This window comes from Phaethon aethereus (assembly GCF_964289735.1).
Source record: "Phaethon aethereus genome assembly, chromosome: 25".
NCBI lineage: Eukaryota > Metazoa > Chordata > Aves > Phaethontiformes > Phaethontidae > Phaethon > Phaethon aethereus.
Window position 1 is genome coordinate 935,510 of NC_138601.1, and position 12,920 is coordinate 948,429.

A 12,920-nucleotide genomic window follows, 5' to 3' on the forward strand; every position below is an offset into this window, starting at 1 on the left:
GAAGCTGAGGAGGGAGGGAAAGGAAAGGATAGGGTACGTCCTCATGCACAGGAGCCCTTGATGTCCAGCTGAGAATGGCTGGACCTTCTTCCTGCGAACAGCACTTCAAACAGTCCCAACAGAGTGACACGGGCTGACGTCACCTGCCTGCTCTGGACCTATCCAGTGTTTGAAATGAGTCTTCTGCCTGCACGGCTGCATTCGTGCCCCAGACATCCTGGCGCCTCTCATCCCCATGCTCAGAAGAAGCCTTCATTGGGGAATGGGCATGGCACAAAGCCGGCAATGAAAAGGCACAGTGTCGGAAACCAAAGCACAGCCCGTGTCATTAGCTGCGATGGTTTGCATTCAAGATGAGCTTGTCAGAAAATTGTTACCTCGGCAAGGGGTGCCTCTGGTCCTGCGGCAATGAAGGGCAGGTATAAGAGCCAGCCCAAGTCCCTGCTCCCTCATCCCCTTCTCCTGCTTCCTTCTCCTTGGGAACCAGGTGAGTCTGATGCCCCTTCTCCTCCTCTTCCAAAGTGGGATCTCTTCTTGATGGACAACTCAGCTTATACTGGCTCTGTCCTGTGCTGGAGCTTGGAGCTCCTTGTCATGACAAAAGGAATCGGGTGGGAGTTCTGCTTAGAGAGAGGCCGAGGGGGTTTTTGATTAATGAATTACAAGAACGCCTCTACGGGCCAGGCTCTTCTTTGGAGGGCAATTAAGATCGTGTGGTTCCTGGCTCTGCTTGCAGATATCCACTCCTGGTTCTTTGTGACGAGGTAACCAGGCTGCTCCTCACTCACCCTTGTGCTCTGCTTCCTCTCTGCACTCTCTCCCAGGTGCACCTCTGGACCCTTAGCGACATGTCCTGCTACAACCAGTGCCTGCCATGCCGGCCCTGTGGCCCAACCCCACTGGCCAACAGCTGCAACGAGCCCTGTGTCAGGCAGTGCCAGAATTCCACCGTTGTCATTGAGCCCCCTCCCGTGGTGGTGACCCTGCCTGGCCCCATCCTCAGCTCCTTCCCACAGAACACCGTTGTGGGATCCTCCACCTCCGCTGCCGTTGGCAGCATCCTCAGCTGTGATGGAGTGCCCATCACCTCTGGGTGCTGTGACCTCTCTGGCATTTCCAGCCGCTACTATGGTAGAAGATGCCTCCTGTGATAAACATGTGCCTGGGATAGACCCACGGAGACACCTTGAGGAACTCAGAACATGTTTCTGGGCAGGGGATTGAGATTTTGGGTGTATTTTCAGTTTAGCTGAGTGGATTTGCCTTTCATTCCCCTTTTATTGTTTGCTTCAGTTCCCCTTGGCAGCAAGGTCCCACCAAGGCCAGACTGGTGCAGAACATCTGTCCCCTCTCCCTCTATGGGTCAAGCAGACAGAGAGACATCATGCACGAACTTCTCCAAGGCCAAGGTCTGCAGATTGTTGGCTCCCCCTGGGGCTCCCTGCACTGGCGGCCACCACTTGGTGTGATTTGGTTTCCCTCCTTCGACTCATTAAAGTTCTGCTGCATTCAAGCCTGGCCTCCATGTGGTCCTTCCCTCTGTGGACTCTCCCCAAGCTGCCACGGGAGAAGGGTGTTGCTCTGGGGTGGAAGGGGCTGAGGGCACAAGGAGACCTTTCTCCATTCACAGGGGAATGGGAGGTTTGGACACGCTGCAGTGCGGCCAGTTTTGGGCACCATCCCCTGGAGCTGAGGAAGACATCCCTGGCTGCTGCGCTGCCAGTGACCATCAGGCCTTGCTTTGTTGTGTCCCTGCCCACAAATTCCCAGAAAGGCAGGAGGCCCTGAGGGAGCAGCAGCCCCATGAGCTCTTGAGGAAGGGTGTTCCTCTTGCTCTGTGCAGAGCTGTGCTGGGTGGGTGTGGGGCTCCAGAAGGTGATTTGCTTTGCAGAACCGTAGTGTCGTAAAGCAGGGAGCAACACTTGGGATGGCCCATAGCTGCTACTCCACGTCCCTCTGCCCTCCAACACCCGTTGGAGGGGCCATGGCCAGTGGGCATGGGCAGGAGTCACAGCAAAACGTCTCCCATGGTGCTGAATGCCTTGAGGCTGGAATTTGAGGCTTAGCATATGGGAGCCTAGGGCAGTCAGCACAGAAATGGGGACAGTGAAGCGGTGTCTTTCTGAAGGACATCAAATTGCTCTGAAACAGAGCATGCAGGAGCATGTGAAGATCAGCAAGGATTAGGTTACTAGTGTGAGCTTGCCAAGAGAGCTACAGGCAGGCACAGATCTCTTGACTGCTTCATTGGTCCCCTCAGAGAATTTGTGCTCAGGAATTGGCCTCTGTACTGCGGGAGATGATCTTTTCACATGGAAATCTCATCCCTTCTGATCAGTGGACATGTCCCCTGGCAACCACGTCAGTCTCATATGTTACTACACGAAAATTCAGATGCCTTGACAAAAGTGTACAAGTGGAAGAATGGCAGTCAGTCTTGAGATGTGGAGAGGCTCAATGTCTGCCAGGGCCATGACAGCTTTGACTCTGATGTGCTTTCTCTCTGTCTTACAGCAGAAAACGGCTGACTGCACCACTGCCAAACCCTTGAGCTCACTCAAGCTGATGGGGTTGGCCCATGACTGATTCGTTGCCTTAATGGTAGGGTCTGCAGGACTTGCCTAGATTCATCTAGAGGGGCTGAGACCTGATGTCAGGATTCCTGTTTTTCCTTCATGTGTGTGCATTGTTGCACTCACGCACATATTTGTGTGTGTGTTTGGGCAACTGTGTCCATAGCTGTGTAGGCATGTCAGCACACGCATGGGCCTTCATGCAGGAGAGCAGGAATGTGTGTGACTGGTCTGCATAATTATGTGGGCAAAGGTGAGTGTAGATGTGTGCTTTTGTGTGTGTGTACATCTGTGCAGAGGAGCATGCACGTACGTCTGTGTGCATATACATGTGTGCAGGAGCATGCACAGGTGTAGGCATGTGTGCTTGAATACCTGCAAGTACATCTTGGTACGGGGGGTGCCTGTGCCCGTCTGTGTGGACATGGACTCCCTTGGAAATGTATGTGCACACACCTCTGCATAAGTGCACGCGTATGAGTTGCTCTTTGGGTGCGTGGCAGCTCATGTGTGGTTGGGCGCGTGCGTGTGAATCTGTGTGTGCGCTGAAGGGGACACTCTAACTGCTCAGCAGTGGTAATTTGTGACCAAGGAGTGATCTGCCAGCGAGGACAAGGAGGCCCAAGTGCAGAAGGGGTTAAGGTGGCTGGTAGCAGGACTCCCAGGGGCAGAAGGGCTGCCTTTAAGTGAGTTTCCCATGGTGGTGAGATAAGAAAGAGCTGCAGCATTGTCTTGTGACAATCCTGGCATGTGACTGCTCAGGAGTTGCAGGAGAAGGATGGACTTCACAACTCTACGGGAGTTATATTCCGAAGCCGTTTATTGTCTTGTCTGACTCCAATATATATCATAATTTTTGCTTAGTCGCTGCGCACACACTCATTATTGGTTACAGCTTGTTACACATATTATTGTAATTGGCTATATACAAAATATCACGCGCTGTCCACGTGCCTCTCATGCAGTCAGGATTCGCTGCCTGCAGGTGTTCCTCCACTCCTTTGAGGCTTCTTAGTTGTTTATCACAGCTCCTTCTCCTCAAGGACGAGACGTGCAGATATCCAGCTCTTTACCAGCTTATCAGTGCCACAGCTCCTTCTCCTTAAGGTCGAGCCCTTGCAGGGTGATCCCAACACTCAGGGGTACCTTTGGGCAGCAGAGCTGGTGCTGGGGGATAGACCCAGTGCCAGGCTGAGGTGCCTCATGCCAATGCTGACAGGGTTGGTGCTGCTGCCAGTGTATGTCAGGAATCGGCTCCTGATGGGCCTTTGCGGACTCCTGGTAGAAGCGCTTATGGTGGTAGGACTCTGTCCAATACACTCATCAGGTGGTGGGTTTTGATTTTTTGTTTTACTGCATATTTTCCTGAATGGACACAATAAACATTCCTCATCAGCACAAATAAGTGAGAGTGTGCATGCCTGTGAGTGTACATTGCTCTGGGTGCATGTGGGGGTGCATGTTTGTGGATCCAGGAGGGTTCAGTCAAAGGTCTTGCTAAAATCGAGGCCCAACCACAGCCAGTGCCCCTCCCCTTCCTCACAGGGCCAGTCACCTCCTCACAGAAAGCAATGAGGTTGGTGAGGCATGATTTGCCCTCAGGAAACCCATGTGAGCTCCTCCCAAGCCCCTTCTTGCTTTCATGAGTTCAGAAAAGGCTTCTGAGAGTATTTGCTCCATCTTCTTTCCAGAGGCTGAGTAGTGACTGACCAGTCAGCTCCTTGCACACCCTTGGATGCATCCCGAGTGATCCCATGAACTTGTCTATGTCCAAGTGGCAGTAAGAGCTCCTTCATTCTTTCATCTTCTACTGTGGGTGCTCTTCCATTCTTCTAGACTCTGCGTGGAGGCTCAGGAATATGGTAGGCTCGAGGAGAAGCCATAGCAGTAAAAACTGAGGGGAAATAGGCGTTGAGTACTTCAGGCTTTTCCCTGTCATTTGTCAGCAGTTCCCCATCCTCACCAAGGACTGAGCCCACATCTCCTTAGCCTGCCTTTTGCTGCCAGTAGGCTCGCAGGTGCCTTTCTTGATTCCCTTCACCTCCCTTGCAAGTGTCCTCTCCACATGCGCTGTGGCTTCTCCTCACTCACTTTTCCACACATTGCAGGGGACAATCCTTGCGCTCTGTGGAGGCTGTCCTTGAAAGTTGGCCAGCTCTCCTGGGACCCTGTGCGCTCTGGGGCAGTTTCCCAGGGCTTCCTGCTATGAAGGTAGGTCCCTGCTGAGATCAAGATGTGCTCTTCTGAAGTCCGGGCCAGTAGTCATCCTGCTTGTCTCAGTCAATCTTTTGAGGATCTTAAGCTCCACAGTCTCATGGTCACGGCAGGCAAAGCTGCCCTTGAACTTAACATCATGCAACAGTTCTTCCTCATCTGTGAGTAGCAGGTCCAACAGAGCCTCTCCCCTCGTCCGTTCATGGATTGCCTGCATCAAAAGTTTGTCTTCCAGTCACCCCAGCCATGTCCTGGTGTGCTTGTGCCCAGCGATTTTGGTCCTGCAGCCGATACTGAGGTGGTAAAAATCATCCATGAGCACCAGGGCCTGTGACCGTGAGGCTTTCCCCAACTGCCTGGAAATGGCCTTCTCTTCTTGAACAGGAGACCTGTGGCAGACAAGTACCAACAGCAGCACCTGCACCGCAGGGGAAGTGTGAGAGCCTCCCCTGCCATGCTGTCCCCCATGCGTACCTCTTCCACGCCTTGTGCTCTCCCCTCTCTTCAGCCTATGGTGGACCGCCCTCTCTATACCGATTTTAAGTCCCCCTTCCTAGTTTAGCAGGCATGTGCAAAGACACTCTTGCCTCCCCTTGCCAGACACATTCCACTCCTGAGCAGTAGTCCTCACTCTTCCAAGAGGGGCCTCCGGGTTGAGAAGCCAAAACTGCTGAGTGCTGCTGCACTCCGCTCCTGCCGGTCACGCTGCCCAAATGAGCTCTCAAGGGAGAATGATCCTCTTCTGAAGTTTGTGCCATACTTTGCTTCTCGGTCTCAGAGAATATAGGCAATTAAGGGGATGTGAATGAAATGAACCAGGATCCCTTCCGGGGCCATGTCGATCCAGCCCCAGGGGACCAGCTTCGATTCCAAAGACATCCTCATGCAGAGGCTTTTTCGGCCCAAACTCACTACCCTGCAGGGAAGAACCTTGTGGAACCATTTTTGTTACATTTGAACCATTTTCATCACAGAGTCATGGAGTCTCAGTATCATAGAGTCACAGAATGGCTTGGGTTGGAAGGGACCTTGAAAGACCATCTAGTCTAATCCCCCGGCCATGGGCAGGGACATCTCTCACTAGATCACGCTGCTCAAAGCCCCATCGAACCTGTCCTTGAACACTTCCCATGATGGGGCATCCACTGAGGCTCTGGGCAACCTGTGCCAGTGTCTCACCACCCTCATCGGAAAAAAAAATATTTTTCCTTGTGTCCAATCTAAAGGTACCCTCGTTCAGTTTAAAGCCATTGCCCCTTGTCCTGTCACTAGAGGGCCTGGTAAAACGTCTTTCTCTGCTTTTCCTTTAAGCCCCCTTTAAATAATGAAAGGACGCAAGAAGGTCTCCCCAGAGCCTTCTCCTCTCCAGGCTGAACAACCCCACCTCTCTCAGCTCTTCTTCATAGGAGAGGTGTTCCAGCTAAGCCTCTGAACATTTTTGTGGCCCACCTCTGGACACATTCTAATGGACTCTACAGAGGCTTCCCATGGTCAGTGAAGAGACATGAGCTCAAACACAGGACTTAGCTCATCCAAAAGCAGACGCGCATGATAAATGGGACAAACCATCTCTCTGGAGACGCTGATCCTGCAAATACCAGTGGGGGCCCTTGAACTCCCCAGCTGGCATAAGAGCAGATGTGTCTTGGCTTGGAGAGGAAGGAAGGGGGACTGCCAGCCCCGCTGAGGCACTCCCAATCTTATTACACTGAATTAAACACAGAATCCAAGCTGGAGCATAGCTGTTCTTGTTGGGCTCTGAAATTGGCATCAGCGGAGTGTGAGGTTTGGAGGGGCAGGAAAAGGAGGGCTCAGGAGGCAGGGACTGCATTTCGGTGCCTCTTCCCTGGACAGATCTCATTCCCTTGTGATGAGGGACACACAATGACACACACACACACGGTAATGCACACCAGCATAAAGTCATGCACAAACTGGTGCTCCCACGTGCATCCATACAAGCGTTGCTGCTTAGAAGTGCACACAAGTAAACGACACACAGGAATCCAAAAAAGCATGGACCATCTCTCTGGAGATGCCGATCCTGCAAATACCAGTGGTGGCCCTTGAACTCCCCAGCTGGCATAAGCTCACAGCAGGGCCTACACGCCTGGTCACATGTGCATGGCTTGCTTCACCTGTCCCAGCAGAGCCTAGAAGCACCGCCATCCCATGGCTCAACCCCATATCCACGCCCACAGTGCTCAGGGACAGGCAGAGAGCAGCGCAAGAGCTTGTGTGTGGGCGAATGGGCTCCAGCTGGGCACATTGCTCTCAGCAGCTGCATCTCCCGCTCTCACTGAGTGCAGGTCAGTCTTCCCTCAGCCACGCTCAACCCTTGGATGCAGCACTCTGTCCTTGGATGCAGAAGATGACCCTGTCAAGTCCAACACGTGTGCAGTGGCCCTGGACACAGTGTAGACAGCCTCCCTTTGGGTGTCATGAGTCTTCTCAATTAACTGCAGGAGACTTGAGGTTGAGATTTGTGTGTGTGTGTATGTGTGTTTCCTGAGCCAGCTGTTTAGTCTGTCTTGAGTGTCCTTTACTGGACTCTTCCAGCACGTGCAATGTGTCCTCCAGCCACGCTGAGATGTTTTGCTCCGGAAATGCTTGGGCCTCTCATCCTGTCAGGCAAAAGACACCGTCACTGGGGACTGTGCCTGGCATAAAGCAGGAAATGAAAAACCAGCCATTCGGGAAGCCAAAGCACAGCCCGTAGCCTCAGCTGGGATGTTTTGCATTCAAGATGAGCTTGTCAGAAAATAGTCACCTGTATAAGGGATGCCTCTGGCAGCCTGGGGCAGTAAAGGTCCATGATAAAAGGCAGCCCAGCTCCTCGCTCTCTCATCCACTTCTCTTGCCTCCTTCTCCTTGCGAACCAGGTGAGTCTGAAGGCCCTTCTCCTTCTCTCCTTTCTCCAAAAGGACGTCTCACCTCAGTGGACCTCTCAGCGGACACCATCTTTCTCTGTGCGAAATCTTGGGGCTCCTTGTCGCGAGAGAGGGAAGCGGGGAGATGGTCAGACATGTGTGGAAGTTGGGACTGTATTGAGGTGGCTTCTGGACTCAGGGGCTGCTCAGTAGCCACATAGGAGCTGGTGGCTCTTTTTGGGCACTGGCAGGACGAGGCCAAGAAGCCCTCATACATCTCTGCACAGCCTCCACCTCGCGACCCTGCAGATTTCCTTTGATTCCCTCATGGTGTGGTGACAGGCTGCTCCTCATGCACCCCATGTTTTGCTTCCTCCCTGCCCTCTCTCCCAGGCGTACCGTGGACCCCAAGACATGTCCTGCTACAACCAGTGCCAGCCGTGCCAGCCCTGCCAGCCTTGTGGCCCAACACCACTGGCCAACAGCTGCAATGAGCCCTGTGTCAGGCAGTGCCAGAACTCCACTGTTGTGATTGAGCCCCCTCCCGTGGTGGTGACCCTGCCCGGCCCCATCCTCAGCTCCTTCCCGCAGAACACTGTTGTGGGATCCTCCACCTCCGCTGCTGTTGGCAGCATCCTCAGCTGTGATGGTGTCCCCATCAACTCTGGGTGCTTTGACCTCTCCTGCATTACCAGCCGCTACTGTGGCAGTAGCTGCCGCCCCTGCTAAAAATGCTGGAAACAGCACTGGATAAGGCATCCCAGGAACTCAGAACATGGTGCTGGACAGAGGATCAAACTTCGTGTCGTTGTTTTAAGAGCACCTGATCTTCTCTGACTTGTCCTGCAAGGGCAATCTTGAAGGGACCAACCTGGGCTCTCTGAAAACGTGGCCAAAATTTTCCTTTCCTGTCCTCCGCTCATCCTTTTCCTCTCTTTTCTTTGTTGTCTTGTGCTCCCCTCAAAGCCTGCTGTGAGGACCCCAGAAAGCAGCCTGCAGGGACCTGCTAGCCTGTCTCCTTTTGTGGGGCAGGTCCACAGGAATACGGAAACAGGTTTCCGGCTCCTCCTGCTGCTCTCCAACACTCTGGACTGCCAATTGGAGAGACCTCATTTCCTTCTTTAAATGCATTAAAAATTTGCTGCAATGCTGCCTGTGTCTCTTAGGTGGTCCTTCCATCTGCAGACTGCCTGCTGGTGAAGAAAGCCATTGCTTTGGAGGGGAAATAGGTGGGGGCACAGGAAGACCCTTTGTCATTCCTAGAGGCATTGGAGGGTGGGAGTCACTGCAGTGAGTCCTCTTTCAGGCATTGCCTCTTGAAGCTGAGGTAGATAACCCTAGTTACACCACAGCCAATGGCCATCAGTCCCTGCCTTGCTGCATCTCTGCTCAGAAGTAGCCCCTTGGCCCTGGAGCACGTCATGTGAACAGGAATCCTGACAAGGGCTGTCCTCCAGAGGGGAACTGTGGGCATGTGGGAGGCCCCTGGGAGGTGAGCAGTCCCACAAGCTCTTGGGGAAGAGTGCTCCTCTTGCTTTGGGTGGAGCTGTGCTGGGCAAGAAGACTCACAAGAAGATGTTTCCAAAGGATGCATGGAACTGGGAATGGGTAAATAGCCTTGGGGATGGCTTGCAGTCTTGACTCCCCCTGTCCCTCCTCTCCATCACCTGATCTAAGACCCATGGTCAGCACGTCTGGGAATGGGCAGCAAGGAGAGCTTCCCCGGGCAGCCCTATCACCCTTCAGCACAGCATCTGGCATGGCCCACCTGTTGGCTACGTGCGTTGAGCTGAGGTGGTTACAAGTTAGTACTGGTATCAGCTACAGCGGGAAGCCCCTGTCCCAGAGAACCCAACCCCTGCTTGGGTGAAGGCAGGCCCAGCAAAGTGACTGGTGGCCAACCACACATGGATGCTCTGTGGTGCCTTGACTTCCCCAAGCATGGAGCAGCTTTCTTCAGGCCCACGAACTCTACGGTCCCGCAAGTGCCACAGTCCAGCTCTGGTGTGGAAAGGTGCTGTCTGAGAGCAGATCCCCCCAGCTCCACAGAGACACGGCAGTGACAGTGGGATTTGCTTCTGCACTCAGCAGGGTCCATGAGCTGTCTCTCAGTGGCAAAGGGCACGCGCCAAACCAGCCATAGGGCACAGGTTGAGGTGCCTTCCCACAAGCACCTTGGGTGCCACCCCAAGCTCCTTCAGCATTCCCAGAGCCCTGGGGCTGAGGTGGCCCTTGAGCTCTGTGCAGCACCACTGCTCCCCACACACAGGCCAGGGTCTCCTCACATCTGCAGACCCTGGGGCCCTGTGGTGTGGGGGGTTTGCCCTCACACAGACCCCACACACCACCAGCACTAGAGGACCAGGATGGAGGACAGGGTCATTCCCCTCCCTGGTGCTTCTGTGTCAGGCTAGAGCTACTATTGTCCTCCTGGCCTCCCAGGAGTTCCCAGGCAGTCATTGGAGGGAGCCTTCACCTGGGCCACGCTTGAGTCCAGCCTTGGCCTGGGCCCCAGCCCCAGCTCTGACCCTGGGACCGAGAACTTCTGCCCATAATCTACCTGGTGCCTAGATGATGGCAAAAATCAACAGATGCTTCTGGGGCAGAATGATCTGCCATCAAGGATACAAGTCTTAGATGGACCCACTGACTCATACTTTGGGGGTGTTCATTTCTCTACATCATGACAAAATCCTTCTAGACAACAAGTTAAAATGTTGATGTTGTCTTTGCTATTCCCTGCCTGCAGTGTATGTCAGTTAAGGAGAACAAGACCAACATCTGAAAAGGACATTGTCCACAGAGCATCTCGTTTTCTCCGAAAAACTATGCTAGGCCAGATCACAACACACTGGTTTGAAAAGTATATAAATTGTATGTTTTGCTCAATATGTCCTCTTCTTTATGTCAAAATGGATGTAACTAAAGAAGAAGGCTCTGCAATAGGCTGTCTTGATAGAAGACTAAAAACCATGGTCTTTGTTTAATGTAAAAGTGCAGCTGTATTGAAGTTCCACAAACACAGCATTTGGGCTGTGTTTTCTGAGCTGTCAGGGAACCTTTGCTAAGGCTGAAGTCGCCTTTCACTGCCTTGCCGTTGTCCTCAGAGCTGCCTTCACCTCCTTGTTTTTGACGGTACAGGTGAAAGGATTCAGCAGAAGTGTTAGGAGAGTATTGGCGGTGGACTCCACTCTGTTGAGACTAAAGGACGAGCGAGCCATGAGTTTGAGACACATGAAGATGACAGCTCCATGGAGGATGGGGACCACCGTGAGATGGGAGGTACAAGCAGATAAAGCCTCCAGGTGGCTGAAAGACAAGGGACTATGTGGAGAACTGCAAAGGTGATACAGATGAAGAAAACTGTCTTGAAAAGCAGTGTGCGTTGGGTGATGGGGAAGGGCACCAGAAAGCCAAGAGTCTCAATGAGCATTGTATTGGCACAGGCCAGGCTTGGGAGAGGCCCAACATCACAGTAGATAATGGTCAATGTTGTTCTTGGAGCAGAGAAGGCACTGCACCAGCAGCAGAGGCATCTGGGAGTTGATGACCACAAAACGCAGTGGCTATGCTGCTAGGCATAGCAAGAAGCAGAGTATCTGTGTCATGACAGTGATGTAAAGCAGCTGTTTGTGTCTGCCAAATATCCTCTTCTTCTTTGCCATGGCTCCAAGATTACCAATGGAGTTTATGTCAGAGTGAGGTTTCACACTGCAATATGAGCTGCAATAACCTTTCAACAAAAAGTCTTTCCCTGAGTCTGGTGGCTCTTCTCACGACCTCGGCTTACCAGTGCCAGTTTCCTTCTCCCTCCACCTCCTCACGCTCTCTTCTTCCATACGGCCAGGCGTACAACCATCCGTCCATCGTTCCCCAGGCATTCATCCATCTACTCGACTATATGTGTCTCACTGCAAGCGAGCTACAAATTCGAGACAACTAAATTAAAGATTTTTTTTTTTCCTTGTCCTTGCCTTCGTTCTTGGATCAGTTTCTGATAACCATGCAAGTTATGGTCTGGTCTGAATTTGCCTGGGCTTTCTCAGAACTCAACGTGCTGTGATGCCTCTGTCAAGTGCCTGTACACTAATGCACGCAGTACGGAGAATAAAGTTGAGGTGTTAGAGCTCTGTGTGCAGTTGCAGGGAAACGATCATGCTGGGATCACAGAAGCGGGGTGGGATGGCTCCCATGACGGGCATGTTGCACTGGAGGGATAGAGGCTCTATTAGAAGCAGAGAGTGAGAAGACAAGTCGAGGCACTTGCCCGTTCTGTGAGAGAGCAGTTGGAGTGCGTGGAGCTCTGCCTGGGGATGGATGATGTGCCACCTGAGAGCTTATGGGTAAGCAATCAAGACAGGTAAGGGTGACATTGGAGTGACCTATATGCCACCTGACGAGGAACAACCAGCGCAGGAGACCCTCTACAGTCAGATAGGAGCATGTGAGTCATTCACAGGCCCTTGTCCTCATGGAGAAATCAGCCACCCCAATGTCTGCTGCAGGGACAACACAGCAGGCCAGAGGTAAGCCAGGAGGTTCCTGGACCACAAGGACGACAACTTCATCACCCAAGTGGCAGAGGAGCCAAGGATGACAGGTGGTCTGCTGGACATCATACGCACCAAGAAGGAAGGGTTTGTGGGGACATGAAGATGAAAGGCAGCCTGGGCTGCAATGACATTGAGATGGTGGAGTTCAGGACCCTGAGGGCAGGGAGGAGGGTAACTTGCAAGCTCACAAGCCAGGACTTCAGGAGAGCAGACTTCTGTCTCTTTAAAGATCTGCTTGGAAGAGTCCCATGGGATAAGGCCGTGGAGGCCAGAGGGCCCCAAGAAAGCTGGTTAATATTCAAGGACCACCTCCTGCAAACTCAATAACAGCCCATCCCAACAAGCAGAAAGGCAGGCAAGGATGCCAGGAGGTCAGCGTGGAAGAACAAGGAGCTCCTGGCAAAATGGAAACACAAGAAGGAAGCATAAAGTAGGTGCAAGCAAGGACAGGTAACCTTGGAGGAATAAAGAGATGCTGTCTAAGCGTGCAAGGATGGGATTAGGAAAGTCCAAGGCCAACTGGAACTGAATCTGCTGAGGAATGTTGATGGCAACAAGGCTTCTATAAGGACACAGGTGACAGGGAAAAAGCTTAGGTGCTGAATGCCACCTTTGCCTCAACTTTTACCAGCCAGGTCAGCCTTCAGAGTCCTACGTCCCTGAGACCAGAGGGGAGGTCCGGGACAAGGGAGACGTATCCTTGCTGGAAG

General features: G+C 52.8%; 2 protein-coding genes across 2 annotated transcripts; both read left to right on the forward strand.

Annotated features, from left to right (window-relative positions):
- Positions 1-848: 848 nt before the first annotated feature.
- LOC309413392 (feather keratin Cos1-1/Cos1-3/Cos2-1-like) lies at positions 849-1,151 on the forward strand (the record flags this gene model as incomplete). The annotated part of the gene is made up of 1 exon (XM_082010512.1): positions 849-1,151. The coding sequence occupies one exon, from the start codon at positions 849-851 to the stop codon at positions 1,149-1,151; it is 303 nt and encodes a 100-aa protein (XP_081866638.1).
- A 6,920-nt stretch (positions 1,152-8,071) lies between these two features.
- Positions 8,072-8,386, forward strand: LOC309413393 (feather keratin Cos1-1/Cos1-3/Cos2-1-like; the record flags this gene model as incomplete). The annotated part of the gene is made up of 1 exon (XM_082010513.1): positions 8,072-8,386. One exon carries the CDS (start codon positions 8,072-8,074, stop codon positions 8,384-8,386), a length of 315 nt encoding a protein of 104 aa, XP_081866639.1.
- Positions 8,387-12,920: the final 4,534 nt, after the last annotated feature.